At 45.9% G+C, this 14648-nt stretch overlaps 1 protein-coding gene across 1 annotated transcript in view; it reads left to right on the top strand.

Annotated features, from left to right (window-relative positions):
- Nucleotides 1–14648, top strand: part of CNTNAP2 (contactin associated protein 2) — a 1972370-nt gene that overhangs the window by 1837898 nt on the left and 119824 nt on the right. Inside the window, exon 21 of the mRNA XM_058723957.1 lies at nt 11326–11419. Within this exon, the coding sequence (XP_058579940.1) occupies nt 11326–11419 (94 nt within the window). The remainder of the gene's footprint in view (nt 1–11325; nt 11420–14648) is intronic.

Raw genomic sequence — 14648 nt, 5'->3', positions numbered from 1 at the left:
TTCTCAGTACCAGACATCTTAGAATTTGGGTAATACTTTATACTCAGTTTTCGTATATTGTTGTATACTATTACTCCCTGATTATTTTATGACTCTTATTTCCAAAACAGAAGTAGAAACACCTTGAACCCAGCTGGGCACGTCTCTATGTACATCTTCAGCTTTGCTCCAGACCCACTTCACAAGGTGGCTGGTCAATAAAATCGCATGAAAAGTCGTTGCCTAGCGTTAGAAGGTATTAGAAGCCCTGTCATTTACAGAGAGACCACTGCTAGAAGGAGATATGGTCAGGGGGTGACTTGAGCCCTCTGCCCAGGGTCTCCCTCTTCCCACAGGGAAGCCCCCCTCGGTGTCAGGTCACCCTGTGGTAATCATTCGCCCATGCCCTGGGTAGCTTATGGGATGGGTGCACCACTGGACAGGGGTAACCTTCTTAGCAGTTCACACTGACAGATGCCTCCAGCTGGTGCAGCCAACCTGCTCACTTCTAAAAGATTTGACCAATTGTATCCTTCTGTGAAGGGCTTATCTTCAGATAAAGTCCTTGTATCTGGACCAGTCACCGTGAGGGCGCCATGTTGAGGACTTGACAATCAGAGAAGCCATCCACTTCCACACAGACCAGTCCCCAACTCAGCAGATAAACAACGTGATACCAATAACATCAGACACACCAGACTATAACAGTTCCACTCTTCATAGATTCATGAGACAGAGGTTTCCTAATATATCATTTTTATTGATGGCCTCATTAACACTCCCCCATATGACTCGCCCAGAATTCACCAGGAGCCAAATTTCAACAACCCCTGAAAACACATGCTTGACAAATTGAGATCACAGGGGCTAAAAAAAGACTAAAATAGAAATGGCCTCAATCACATTTGTCGTGTCTACGTCGCTTCTCATAATTGTTCTCGTTCTTGTTTTGTTATCGTTTTCACTTAATTGAAAATGTTTGTTGGGGCGCCTGGGTGGCTCAGTCGGTTGAGCGGCCGACTTCGGCTCAGGTCACAATCTCGCGGTCTGTGAGTTCAAGCCCCGCGTCGGGCTCTGTGCTGACAGCTCAGAGCCTGGAGCCTGCTTCAGATTCTGTGTCTCCCTCTCTCTCTGCCCCTCCCCCGTTCATGCTCTGTCTCTCTCTGTCTCAAAAATAAATAAACGTTAAAAAAAATTAAAAAAAAAAAAAAAGAAAATGTTTGCCACTGCATTATATGCTTTCAGCAACACATCAAGACCTGTTTTCATAACTGACCATTTCTAATTTTGTTTTTCCTCCTCTTCTTTGTCTTCTCCCTTTTACCACCCATTTATTTGCTTTTCCTTATTCCTGGAAAGTCATTGTATAATCTACTAAAATGTGTTTGGCCGTGAGCCCTTCAGGAAAATATGCCGTATGAAATGATTTAATTGATGCTGATTATGTAAATTATTGTCAAACCCACCCACTACGTGTAATGATTAAATTAACCAGTTACTGAAGTGATTTTAAATATGAAGTTATATAGGGGCGCCTGGGTGGCTCAGTCAGTTGAGTGTCGACTTCAGCTCAGGTCATGATCTCATGTTTCGTGGGTTCAAGTCCCGCATCGGGTTCTGTGCTGACAGCTCGGAGCCTGGAGCCTCCTTGGGATTCTGCGTCTCCCTCTCTCTCTCTCTGCCTCTTCCCTTTTCGTGCTCTCTCAAAAATAAAATAAACATTAAAAAAAAATTAGTATGAAATTGTATAAAAACCATGAGCTATGCTCATACTAGATCTCTAAGAAGAAACTTGGAGGCATAATTACTAGAGATTAGTTCAGATATGAATTTTTAAAGCCTTACCTTTATCTTCTGAATTCTCATGTGCAAGTCAAAACACAAACCTAGATATGTTTTACCAGATTCTTTAAAAACAACTGTAGAGTGTTGGGGTCATTCCTACCATAAAAATCTTTAAAACTAATGCTGTTAAAGAAATGCTGTATCAGCTCTGAAATAAGAATTACTCTTCTCATTCACTTAGACTTATAAAAACCGTACAGATTTACTGATACAAAACCAGTATGTTGGTTTGTTTGTTTATTTTTAACAATTTGTGCTTTAAATAGTATTCGGTGTTTTTCCAGTAGGTGGAGTGTTAGGCCAGGGGAAGCAGAGCAACATTTGAAAGCTATTTTTTTTTCCTTTTTATAATTTTGAGGAATTTTTGATATAAAACATAAATCACCTAATGGATTCATTAATTCTTTTAATGCATGAATACCACAAAATTCCGGTTGCCCTGGATCTTATGAGGCAGAGACACTGCACTGATTACATTACCATAATAATGACAGCATAGTAACACCACCAATAAATACTTATAATGCCTGTTGTTTTAAAATTGTTTATCAAGCCATCAGTGAAGCCTCCTGATGTCTCTGAGGGAGAAATAACGCACCCACAGGGCAAAGAAAGATCTGTCTCTTCAATCCTTTGTCTCTTCAGCCTTAAGCATTTCAGGAAGAGAACCTTCCCGTGAGTTTATTAATGTTGGTTCAAGGCTGATGCCACCACTTGAGTCTGTGAACTTGGGCAAAATCACTAACTCTCCCTGGGACCTCCTCTACATGTGTGGGGAAAGAGGGGATACACAGCTGTCTTCAGGCCCCTCCCTCCTTAAAGTACCCCGACTGAACCTGACCTTTGTGTAAGCATTTCCTCCAGGCTGGATATTAGGAGCCAAATTTGCTGAGATATTTGAATACATATGGCAGAGACGGCCCTGGTTACGACGTGTGGGTCTTAGAATCGAATGTGAGCACCCTCTTCCCGGGCTCTTTCCACCCTCCGCCCTCACTAGGATTGGCTGCCATGGGGTATGTGCTAAACGACACCACATCGCTACGTCTGGGAGCGAAGTCAAAGCAGCAATCTGCTCAGAGCTCCAGGGACCTGAGGGGCGCCTGGGTGGCTCGTTGCGTTAAGTGTCCAACTTCAGCTCGGGTCATGATCTCAAGGTTCTTGGGTGGGAGCCCCGAGTCGGGCTCACAGATCATTCTGTGCTGACAGCTCAGAGCCCGGAGCCTGCTTCGGATTCTGTCTCTCTCAAAGATAAAGAAACATTAAAAATTAAAAGTTAAAAAAAAAAAAAAGCCCCAGGGACCTGGGAAAACACTACTTCTCAGGCCCATAGTAACAAGACATTTTCAGAGAAACCTTAAGTAATATCTGGCCCAACCTCCTTGTTTTACAAAGGAGGAAACACCTCAGGAGTGTTTGTGACACGTTGAGCAGCATTGCCAGGAGCTGACTCCCAGCCCTGTTCCTGCTCCTGCAAAACACCCTCCCCTCTCACACGGGAAATCTGGAAGAGCCCCTCACAAGGCGAGCAAGGTTTCCAGCCCCTCCCACCCTCCAAAGAAGAGAAACGAGGTCCTCACAACCCAGGTGTTGGAGAGGGTGGGACGGTAACAAGAGAAAAGGGGTGAAGACCAGCCACTTACCCTCCTCACGTTGGAAGAGAGCCCCCAGCCCCCATACACAAGGCGTTTCCCATTCTAGAAAGACTTGGGGCTGGTGGATTCAGCTGGATCTTTCCTCACTGTGGAGGCAAAGTCTCCTTTGCTTTGTCTTGGAGTTAGAAGGATCCCAGAGCCAGATGCGGGCTTAAGAGAAGGGGCTACAGAGATGGTGGTTGAGCCCAGCTCATCAGGGCCCTGTGCTGAGGCATCAGGCTAGAAAAAAGCGAGTGGTCAGATACTAAATCCCAGAATAAGGAATCATTCATTGTCTTTGGCGAAGGAAGAACAGAAGGTCGTGCCAGGCAAATACCAAGTCCTGATGAAGCATGCGTGACAGGGCTTAGTGGGTCCAAAGGACTGGGATAGGTTGAGTAGGGTCAGAGCAGAGAGGCAACAGGGAGGGGAGAACGCTCCGCTGTCCCCTCCCCTCGTTCTAGGAAGATGCCACCTTCCCCTCTGATCTTGTCCTGAAGAGGCAAAGGCTCCCCAGCTTGTGTTTCTGCAGGTAACTGAGTTATTCGGTTAACTCCCCATTCGTGGGGGCCACATAACACACTGGGGCAGCTCCGTTACAGACCTTCATCACTAACCCAGTTCTAAAAGCTGGACTGTTTCCCACGTATCCCACGGTTCGGTTACAGAGGAGAGCGCTTCTTGGCCTCTTTCCTCCCTGTACGTATCTCTGTAAGTAGGGCTTATGAGCTCTTTAGGCCAAAGTCGAACTAAGGTAGAATGCAGTGTGCCCTCTCACTGGGTCTACACCCCAAATGGCCACCTACCATCTGCATTGCTGGTCACTCTTGGAATCGGAGGGACGGTCACCTGGCCTGACAGTATAGGCTGGGAGAGGCTGGCACCCTGGCCCCCACAATGAAGCGTTTGTTTGTGGTCCTGGGAATGTGCTACACTGACTGGTGGGCCAGTGTCCAGTCCCAGAGGCCCTCAGAGTAGTGGGAAGGGAACCAAAGCATAAAGATTCCGAGTCACAGATCAGCCATCAGCCCGTCTCCTTCCGTGCAGTCTTCAAAGATGCAGTCAGGCGTATGCACCCAAACCTGATGACCGCAAAGTTCTGTGAGGCCTTCCGTCACTGGGTCGTCCATAGAGGTTTCCAAGAAGAACCGAATTCTAATGGAAGTAAAAAGACTAGGGTTCCCATGCCTTAAACACACACACACACACACACACACACACACACACACACACACACACACAGATATAGACACATCAGTGTGGCTCAGCCAGTGACGACTCCTTTAATAAATGTTAAACAAGCACCTGAGATGATACAGGCCCACTCCATGTGGGTCCTAAAAACGCCGGGAGGTTTACCAGATAAATCCACAGAAAAGAAGCAGCCACGAGTCCAAAGGCGAGGTGCCGTCCTGAGCTCTGACATCCCGTGTGTTCCCTCTGCCTGTTCAGCCCCCTGCTCAAGGTTTCCCAAGCCGCAACAGGCCAGGTGCTAGCTCCCGGGGAGGGAGAGGTGAAAGGGCTTGTCCCCTGTCCTCATACAGTCACCTTCTAGCCAGGGGACAGGAGGGGACAGGCTGCAGCCCTGTAGCTGGTGGGAGACCCATGAAAACCCCACTTTGCTGACTCCCACTCTCATGTAAGTTTACTGTGTCATCTCCATTAACGAGAACGAGGTGGCTTGGGGTCAGGAAGAGTCTCTTAAGTCAATGAACCCTTGGTGCCAGGGCTGAGTACTGCTCTTTCCCGTTCTCGGCCAGTTGTCAGTTGTGAACGGCCCGCAGGGACCCATCTGCAGTCCCCCCAGTGGGACGAGGTTAAGATGGGAGAGAAAGGGACAGTGTCTTCTCTTAATACTCCTTCTCCTGTAACATCCACGGGGGTTCATGTGGGAAGGAGGGGGATGATTCAGGGATGAGACGAGCCGATCATTGGTGTCACCCCTGATGTCTATTTGCAGTGACCTTTCCTTATGGTCAGGCTTGAGCTTCAGCACGGAATAAAAACCTCCATTAAGATGGTATGTCCTTATCGGACAAAGGGCTAGTATCCAAAATCTACAAAGAGCTCACCAAACTCCACACCCGAAAAACAAATAACCCAGTGAAGAAATGGGCAGAAAACATGAATAGACACTTCTCTAAAGAAGACATCCGGATGGCCAACAGGCACATGAAAAGATGCTCAATGTCGCTCCTTATCAGGGAAACACAAATCAAAACCACACTCAGATATCACCTCACGCCAGTCAGAGTGGCCAAAATGAACAAATCAGGAGACTATAGATGCTGGAGAGGATGTGGAGAAACGGGAACCCTCTTGCACTGTTGGTGGGAATGCAAATTGGTGCAGCCGCTCTGGAAAGCAGTGTGGAGGTTCCTCAGAAAATTAAAAATAGACCTACCCTATGACCCAGCAATAGCACTGCTAGGAATTTACCCAAGGGATACAGGAGTACTGATGCATAGGGGCACTTGTACCCCAATGTTTATAGCAGCACTCTCAACAATAGCCAATTATGGAAAGAGCCTAAATGTCCATCAACTGATGAATGGATAAAGAAATTGTGGTTTATATACACAATGGAGTACTACGTGGCAATGAGAAAGAATGAAATATGGCCCTTTGTAGCAACGTGGATGGAACTGGAGAGTGTGATGCTAAGTGAAATAAGCCATACAGAGAAAGACAGATACCATATGGTTTCACTCTTATGTGGATCCTGAGAAACGTAACAGAAACCCATGGGGGAGGGGAAGGAAAAAAAAAAGAGAGGTTAGAGTGGGAGAGAGCCAAAGCATAAGAGACTCTTAAAAACTGAGAACAAACTGAGGGTTGATGGGGGGTGGGAGGGAGGGGAGGGTGGGTGATGGGCATTGAGGAGGGCACCTTTTGGGATGAGGACTGGGTGTTGTATGGAAACCAATTTGACAATAAATTTCATATATTGAAAAAAAATTAATAGAGAAAAAAAAAAGATGGTATGTCCTGAATTCAGTGTGTCTGAGCTAACTCCACGTGTTACCAAAAACTAAGTGTTAGGAAAGGAGGCGCGACATCCGTGGCCCTGGTCCAGGGTGTGGCTTTATCTCGGGTGGAGCCAGCCATCCGACCCCGTGGTGGTACCTTATCCATGCCGCTTCAGTCTTTCTTCTCTGTCCCTTCCCTGCCTCCTCTGCTTCACCCCCAAGACGCGAGCAAGGCCAATGAAACTCCTTCACTTGATGGCTTAAACATGCAAATGAACCGAAATTGTAAAATAATACCTGAATGAACATTAAAGCTCGCAGCTCAGCACGTAGGACAGGAGCCCCAGCCCGAATCAGTATAATGGTAAATGTTGAACAAATTAGTGCTTCCTTAAGGTCACCCCGGGGCACACGGAGTCACAGTCCTTAATTTTAATGAGCCTCCATTACACAATCTCTTATTGCCTCTTAACTGCCAGGAAAATGACCACCAGCTAAATGTACAGCAGAATAGTTCACTTGGACCCCAAAGAAATTACCTTGAAATTATTACACTTAACCATGGCCAATGCACCAGGGCTCCTGGGAAAAGAGGCAGCTAGCTACCTGGCAATACCGAGTGAAGTGACATCGTTTGACATGGCCTTGGGCTTTTCGGGTCCAGCCTTTCTTGCCTTATCTGATGTAATGCATTTCCTCTCTCAAATGTCAATATTTAAAATGCGGTTGATCCTCCCCCTCCCCTAGCGGACATGGCTGGGCTAATTCTGGAGACGGTCGCTTGTTGCTCACGGTTCGGTCTCCGGCTAGAAGGCTAACTCTGCCGCTTACTCTCTTTCTGCTTGGGACGCTTTCCGTATCACCGAAGAACAGGACGCCTATCCCATGTCTAGTCTATAAGATGTGAACAGCCTGGCGAGCCTTGCATACAGTCGTGGCTCAATATATGCTTCCCCCTTTCCTGGTGGAGCTGTCTGGGCCCAGTCAGGAGACCGAAACCACACAGTGCATTACACGTGGGGTTTTTGATATAAGCGCTGACTATGGTAAAGGGAAACTGCACGATCGAAGGGAACGCCAGGAGCATTTCGTAGAGGCTCCCGCCTCCATCCCGCAGAGCTGAGGGGCGGTGGAGGGTGTCAGATGTCGTTGGAGAAGATCATTCAGCCCTCCGGAGAGCAGAAAGGCCCTGGTCTGGCCAGCCTGGAGCTGCTTCCTGCCAAGCAGCAGGCCACGGTCTGGAGTGCAGGTGCCTGTCAGGCTGCGGTGCGTGCAGTGGGAGACAGAAGGCCTTTGGAACACGTGGGCCACGGGGGGACGGCACAGGGCCTCTTATTGTCACCTCCGGAGGGCTTGTCACCAGGCTGCACCGTCACGGAGGCATCGCTCTGTGGGCCCGTGGCTCAGACAGACTCCACTTCCTTGACGAAGTAAGACTTAGGAGTATTCGGGACATTCGTAGATAAATCAGAACCGGGCAGTGTCGCTGTCACTTCAGATGACAGAATCAAGATTCGAAACCTTTTGCTTCAACACAAAAGAGAGAAAAAAACACTGCATATAAATAGACCTAAAATTTAGGTTTGGGTTCAGGTTCTTAACCGCATACGTATAGGAAGGGGGTAAAGTCGAAAGGAACCTATGGAGACAAGCCAGGAATTTTATTTTACTATGAGCTCAATCCAAGTGATATTAAAGGGCTGCTAAAAAGCCACGTCTGTCTGGCCTGGAGCCATAGAAACGGTTCAAGAAGGTAATTCTACGGGATGGGTCAGGCCACTTCTGAGGACTGATTTCACTCCGTGTGCACTTTATCTTTTTTTTTTTTTAATTTATTTTTAACCTTTATTCATTTCTGAAACACAGAGAGAGACAGAGCGTGAGGTGGGGCGGGGCAGAGAGAGAGGGAGACACAGAATCCAAAGCAGGCTCCAGGCTCTGAGCTGTCAGCACAGAGCCCGATGCGGGGCTTGAACTCACGGACCACGAGATCATGACCTGAGCCGAAGTCGGACACCTAACTGACTGAGCCACCCAGGCACCCCTGTGTCTACTACTTTAAGAGTTAGATTAACATATATCAACACATTTTTATTGAGGACCTACTATGTGCTTGGCAGTGTACAGGGCCAAAAGACAAAAGAAATCTAAAAGTCTAAACATCAAAATTTGATAGTTTTTAAGATTATGCACAGTATATTCATAAAATGGAATACCAGTCATTCCTGACAAGTGATTTAGTTGTAGATTTATTGACATGGAATTTCATAATACATCTTTAAGTAATGAAAAGTAAATACAAAGCAATATGCATAGTTGGGTTCCATCCAATTTTTGGGAAAAAATCAAAGCTATATACATTAACAAACTGACTTGATAAAAACATTATCACCAGGTGGGGGTTTTTTTCCTGCAAATCTATACTATTATTTTCTCTATAATGAACATATATTGTTTGTATCCATCTTTAAGTTCTTTGGCAAGACAGATAAAAATATAAGAAGTATTTAGGGGAAGATCATCGCTGTGAAGCATGTAGGGTGGCCGCTTATGTTGGCTTTCCACGAGTATCTTTTTTGACCACAAAAACTTTCTGACCGCAGAAGTGGAGGGAAGGACCGCAGCAGTTACCTATATTTGCCGCCAGATGGCGCCAAAGTAGCTGGCTAATATTTAGCAGCCAGCAGAGCAACTTGATGAGATTTCAAGGATCTTAAGATTCTCTAGCCAGAGTAAGTGTTTTGTGAGCGATGCACTTCAAATTACAGAAAACTTTTCAGAATTAGAGCTGAGCATGCCAGCGTTTGCTTTGCCAGTGTTTTCTGAAGCTCTGTTACAATGCCTGCAGTTCCCATGCACGGTAACTTACTATACTCTACCAGCTCTTCAGGTCAGCCTTCCCCAGATTCCTGAGATGCGATGAGTCTTTGAACCCGGGCTTTTCAATAAGCCCTGCGTCTCTAGTAAGCAGTCTCAGGAGTCAGGTGTAGATCATTCCCCAAAGAGGCTCATCCTCCACGTGGCACATGAGGTGAGCTCGCTTCCCAGCACCGTTGCTGCTGACAGCCTCTCTTCCCGCAGCCTCAGCCCAGTTTTATCGGTGACCAAGGGCCCGGGAGTGGGTCGTTTCTGGAGTCTGGACGCTGCCTTCAGCAAGCCCCCGTGTGCAGTTCCAGCAGCGCAGGGACAGTGGCGCCGTGTTTCCTCTCGTCTGCACCCTACGCCTGCTTACCTTAGCGGGTACGAAACCCATCTCAGAAAAGCGAGAGGCGGGGCGCCTGGGTGGCGCAGTCGGTTAAGCGTCCGACTTCAGCCAGGTCACGATCTCGCTGTCCGTGAGTTCGAGCCCCGCGTCGGGCTCTGGGCTGATGGCTCGGAGCCTGGAGCCTGTTTCCGATTCTGTGTCTCCCTCTCTCTCTGCCCCTCCCCCGTTCATGCTATGTCTCTCTCTGTCCCAAAAATAAATAAAAAATGTTGAAAAAAATTTAAAAAAAAAGAAAAGCGAGAGGCTGCGAAAGAGATTTTTCACAGGTGGCTACAAAGAGGCACAGAAAACTCTGGAGGCTCCCGGTGGGGGAAACAGAACTAGACGGTGTCAATTGTAAGAAGACAGCTAAGGCAGGAAAAGCCATGTTGGGACACAGAGGACAGGAGAAGTCCTCGTACTGGGAAATCAGCGTTTGCACTTGGTTCCCAGGAAATGTAACCAGAAACGGGCGTTGCTCCGACAGCCATGATCTGTAAGCTCTTTCCACCTGCTTCATTTTTCCCTTCCCTCCACTGCCAACTCCCCTCCCCTCGGAAAGAACGAGCCTTGCTGGAGCACATGTGTCTTTGTCCCCTCCAGGCTGTCATGTCCCTGCCCTGTGGGGGTATCGTCCTCATTTGATAAAAAAACTATAGTTTACCCAACTTGGATGTCAACATTGAATATACATATTTATGTATATATATTCATATTCGAGTATACATACCAAAGATCAGCATTGGTCTGAAAGCTTATATGGTATGGAAAGGTGAATAAAACAGGACAATAAGCGGATCTTAAAGAAAATTCATTGTTATAGATGTAGCATTTTCTATCTCAGAAGTCAATACTGGAGATTAGATCAAGTAGATTTTACTCTATTGAAATGAGCAAGGGGGTTGCCTGGGTGGTTCAGTCGGTGAAGTGTCCAACTCTTTTTTTCTTTTTAAGTTTATTTATTTATTTTAAGAGGGAGCGAGAGAGAGAATCCCAAGCAGGCTGTATACCACCAGTGCAGAGCCTGATGTAGGGCTCAAACTCACAAACCGTGAGATCGTGACCTGAGCTGAAGTCAGATGCTTGACCAATTGAGACACCTAGGCATCCCAAGTGTCCAGCTCTTGATTTCAGCTCAGGTCATGATCTCACGGTTCATGAGTTTGAGCCCCACACCGGGCTCTGTGCTGACAGTGCAGAGCCTGCTTGGGATTCTCTCTCTCTCTCTCTCTCTCTCTCTCTCTCTCTCTCTCTCTCTCTCTCTTTCTCTCTGTTCCTCCCTGCTTGCTCGCTATTTCTCTCCCAAAATAAATACAAATAAACTTTAAAAAAATACAGCAAATAAAACGAGCAAGGATCTTATCCAGCCGAAAATGTTCACAAATTCTTCACAGCAAATGTGCATAAGCTGCAGAAAAATTCATAAGGAGTCTTCACTTCCCAAGCTCAGATATTTTCAAATAACCCCAGAGAAGGAATAAATGGGCTTCCCGTTTTCTCAGGCTGGTATTTCAGAGTCAGCACCTTCTGAAGTAAGATATCAGGACACCAGAGTTCAAAGAGTGATGTCTTCCCCCCGCCCCCCCAGGAAGATTTGATTCCAGGGCAAGTTAGCCATTTCCTTCTAAAAGTGTCTCTTGTTTTCTTCCTGCAGCTCGATCATTATCCTTCTGTGAGTTACCATCTGCCGAGTTCATCTGACACCCTGTTCAATTCTCCCAAGTCGCTCTTTCTAGGAAAAGTTATAGGTAAGAATTCTGTGCTTTCGGTATAAACGTGCGGTAAGAATATGTTTGGTATAAGAATTATATTAGCTGGTGTGACTTTGGATTTTTTAAGTGACTGGGTAAATTTCTTGTCATTGGGTTCCATCACCGATATCTTTCTTCTCGGTTTGGTTCGAGAGAAGGTGTGTTGTTTTCCTCAGTGATGCAGAAGAGAAGGTTTATCAGATGGTCTTGGGGGTAAATTGTTCAAGTGATACGTTCTAAAGCCACTACTTTGCCTTTGAAACACGCTGTGATCAGTGATTATGGACTCTGTTGTCCTCTGTGAAGGCAAAGGAGCCAGCGTCGTTTGGGACGTGACACAAACTGAAACACAAGTGAGGCTCAGTGCCTGTTCCCTGCTTCTTCATGTGAAATTTGCTCATGGGTTTGTTAAAGATCCGCACCTACTAACAGTATTTAATTTCTTCTTTGTCTAAGCACATCAACGTGGTTCCGTCTTCCTCTCCCTCTGAGAGAGCTAGCTGAGATTATTTGCAAATTAGAAGGCCAGTGGGAATTGGAAAATTGTGCCAGAATACCCACCTTCTATGTGTGATCGTGAATCTGAGAGTCACTCTTGCCTTTTTCTTACCATAGATCAGCACTGTCTAGAGTAAAAGACAGATGTGATTGGTTACATATTAAGTGATTGATGTACAATGAAAGAATATATATAATATATGTATATATATATACATATATACACACACATATACATACACATACATATATGTATATATATATATATATATATATATATATATATATTTTTTTTTTTTTTTTTTTTTTTACTATGAGAATGGATGTTGTGAACCAAGAATGGAAATGGTGGGTAAGGCACAGGCCAAGGAGGAGGTGAGTTTGTGTCCAGAAAGTAGTAGGGATCAGAATGTCATTAATTGTAAAAAACACTCATTTTAAAAGATGAGGGCGGGGCAGATAATTAAGAGAACAGGTGACCCGACGTATAAGAAAAATAATAATAATGTACGCTTACACAGGACTTACTACAAACCAAGATCCATCCTAAACACCTTAGATAGATGAACTCACTGAACCTTCCCAGTGAGTCTGTGAGATCATCAAGATTGTTATTCAAGAGCATGCAAGATTGTCTCCATTTCACAGATGAGAAAAGCAAGGCACAGAGAGGTTAAATATCTTGCCCGAGACTGCCTACTTAGCAAAAGGTAGAGCCAAAACTTGAACCCAGGCAGGCAGATACATTGGCCTCACCCCCAACCCCTGTGCCATAGTCTCTGTGCGGGTTGACCGAGAAATGAAAAAAGGAAGAAGGTTTGGGCAGCAGAGGGTGAGTGGTTGAGGGACATGTCCCACATCTTACGCCAGAATGTGGCCAAGAGCAAAAAATACCCCTGGACTCAGAAGCAGGAATGCAGCAGACAAGCAGAGCTGGGCTTGGGGCCCCCAAGGGAAACGCCGTGTCCTCAGGAAAAGACAGGATGGGTGGCATTTGCTCAGTCGCCGGGCGGGAACAGAGGGAGGGCTGAAATTCACTGTGCGCTTTGTGCTAAACATCTCGTGTGTGTAAATGTGATGTTAAATGTCACAACCATCCAGTGAAGCTGGAGCTATGACTGTTAAACCCATCTGGAAGCGGAGAGGGCCAGCCAGCTGGTCAGCTTTACCTGGTCTACGGTAAAGCAGGGTTTTCGAGGTAGGGCTCTCTTGACGAGAGCCCGTGGCCTTAAGCAGATCAAAAGAACTTGTCTAGCAGGGATGCAGTGGGAAGTCAAGGGTTGCCATCAGTGGGCAACAAGAAGTGGCTGTTCAGTGGAGGAAAGCCTCGGCATTGGTCAGGCGTCCATCCCGAGACACTGGTGAGTGCCCACATCTCGCCACGTGCCTTCCTGCCATTCAGTCAAGAATAATTGAACATGTTAAGTGCTTCTTCGGGGCCATAAGCATTCCTTCAACGCAGACTCTACACCATGATACTACGATGGTCCTAAAGATACCACACGGGGATGTTCTTGGAGTGACATCCACTGTGAACTCACACCCGTAACAGTGAATTTCATGGCTTTAGGAAAAGTCACAAAGTCAAGTTCCACCGGCAACACTGAGGGCAGCTCAGGGCCTGGAACCCACTTCGGATTCTGTGTCTCCCTCTCTCTCTGCCCCTCCCCCGCTCGCAGTCTGTGTCTCTCGCTCTTAAAAATAAATAAACATAAAAATCAAAAAAAAGAGAGAATTTACTGTGCTGTAAATCTGTGCCAAGTGAGTGTTACACCTAGAGTTTTCCGTAGACCAAAGGAAAATTGTGCCGTGCACGTACAATGAGTGTGTGCCAATGTTGCATGAAGAACGTATAAACACCTGTAAGGAAGTCCCTGATCCCCAGGTGGAGATGGCAGCATGCACAGGACAGGAGGGTGAGATGCTGCCACTTGTCCCCAGGGCACTGACTTCTAGCAGCGACAGACTCTCATCTGCCCTACATTTCTGAACCCTTCTAGAAGGAAGTCGGAAGCACCAGCAACAAAGTTCCACAAGATAGAAATTTCACCAGCTCTCATTATGTCCATTTTTTATTATTTACCAGCTGAGTGATGTCATAGATTTATGGATGTGATTTCCAGCAACGGATTTAATCATATCTCAAAAATCTTTAAATCAGGGGAGAAAAATATAAGTTGAAGCCTGAAGCAGCATCTTATATTTACTTTTTCTCCCCCAATGTTTCTTCAGTGCCGTGGATAAAGATACAAATAGAATGTTTAAGTTTGCAAATGACACACAGCTGAGAGGATGATTTAATAAGTTGGATGATAAAAACAAAAACATAAAACAAAAACCTTCAAAAGCATCTCGATGGCCTAGAAAGACAGAATAAAATAATGACATGAAAGATAATAAAGACAAACTTACCTCCTGCCTTAAACCAAAAAAGAAAAAAAAAAAACTAAGTGGAAGACAGAAGACCTTCTGGTATCATGAAAAAGACATAGGTTGATTTCATGGGGAGTTTGATATGAGCCAATACGTTGGGGCGATTGATGTTTAAATAAGTATGGTACTGAGCTATGTTAATAAGAGAATCGTATCCAGAACAAGAAGTACAGTGACACCCCAGCGGGATGTCATGGCCTATCCGTAAGCACCTCATTTTAGCACAGATATTAATCTTCTGATGAAAAGACTAGATGAACAAAAGCCTACCCTCCGCACCCCCCCCCCCAAAAAA

This window comes from Neofelis nebulosa, chromosome 4 (assembly GCF_028018385.1).
Source record: "Neofelis nebulosa isolate mNeoNeb1 chromosome 4, mNeoNeb1.pri, whole genome shotgun sequence".
NCBI classification, from domain to species: domain Eukaryota; kingdom Metazoa; phylum Chordata; class Mammalia; order Carnivora; family Felidae; genus Neofelis; species Neofelis nebulosa.
This window is presented reverse-complemented; position numbering and strand designations above follow the sequence as displayed.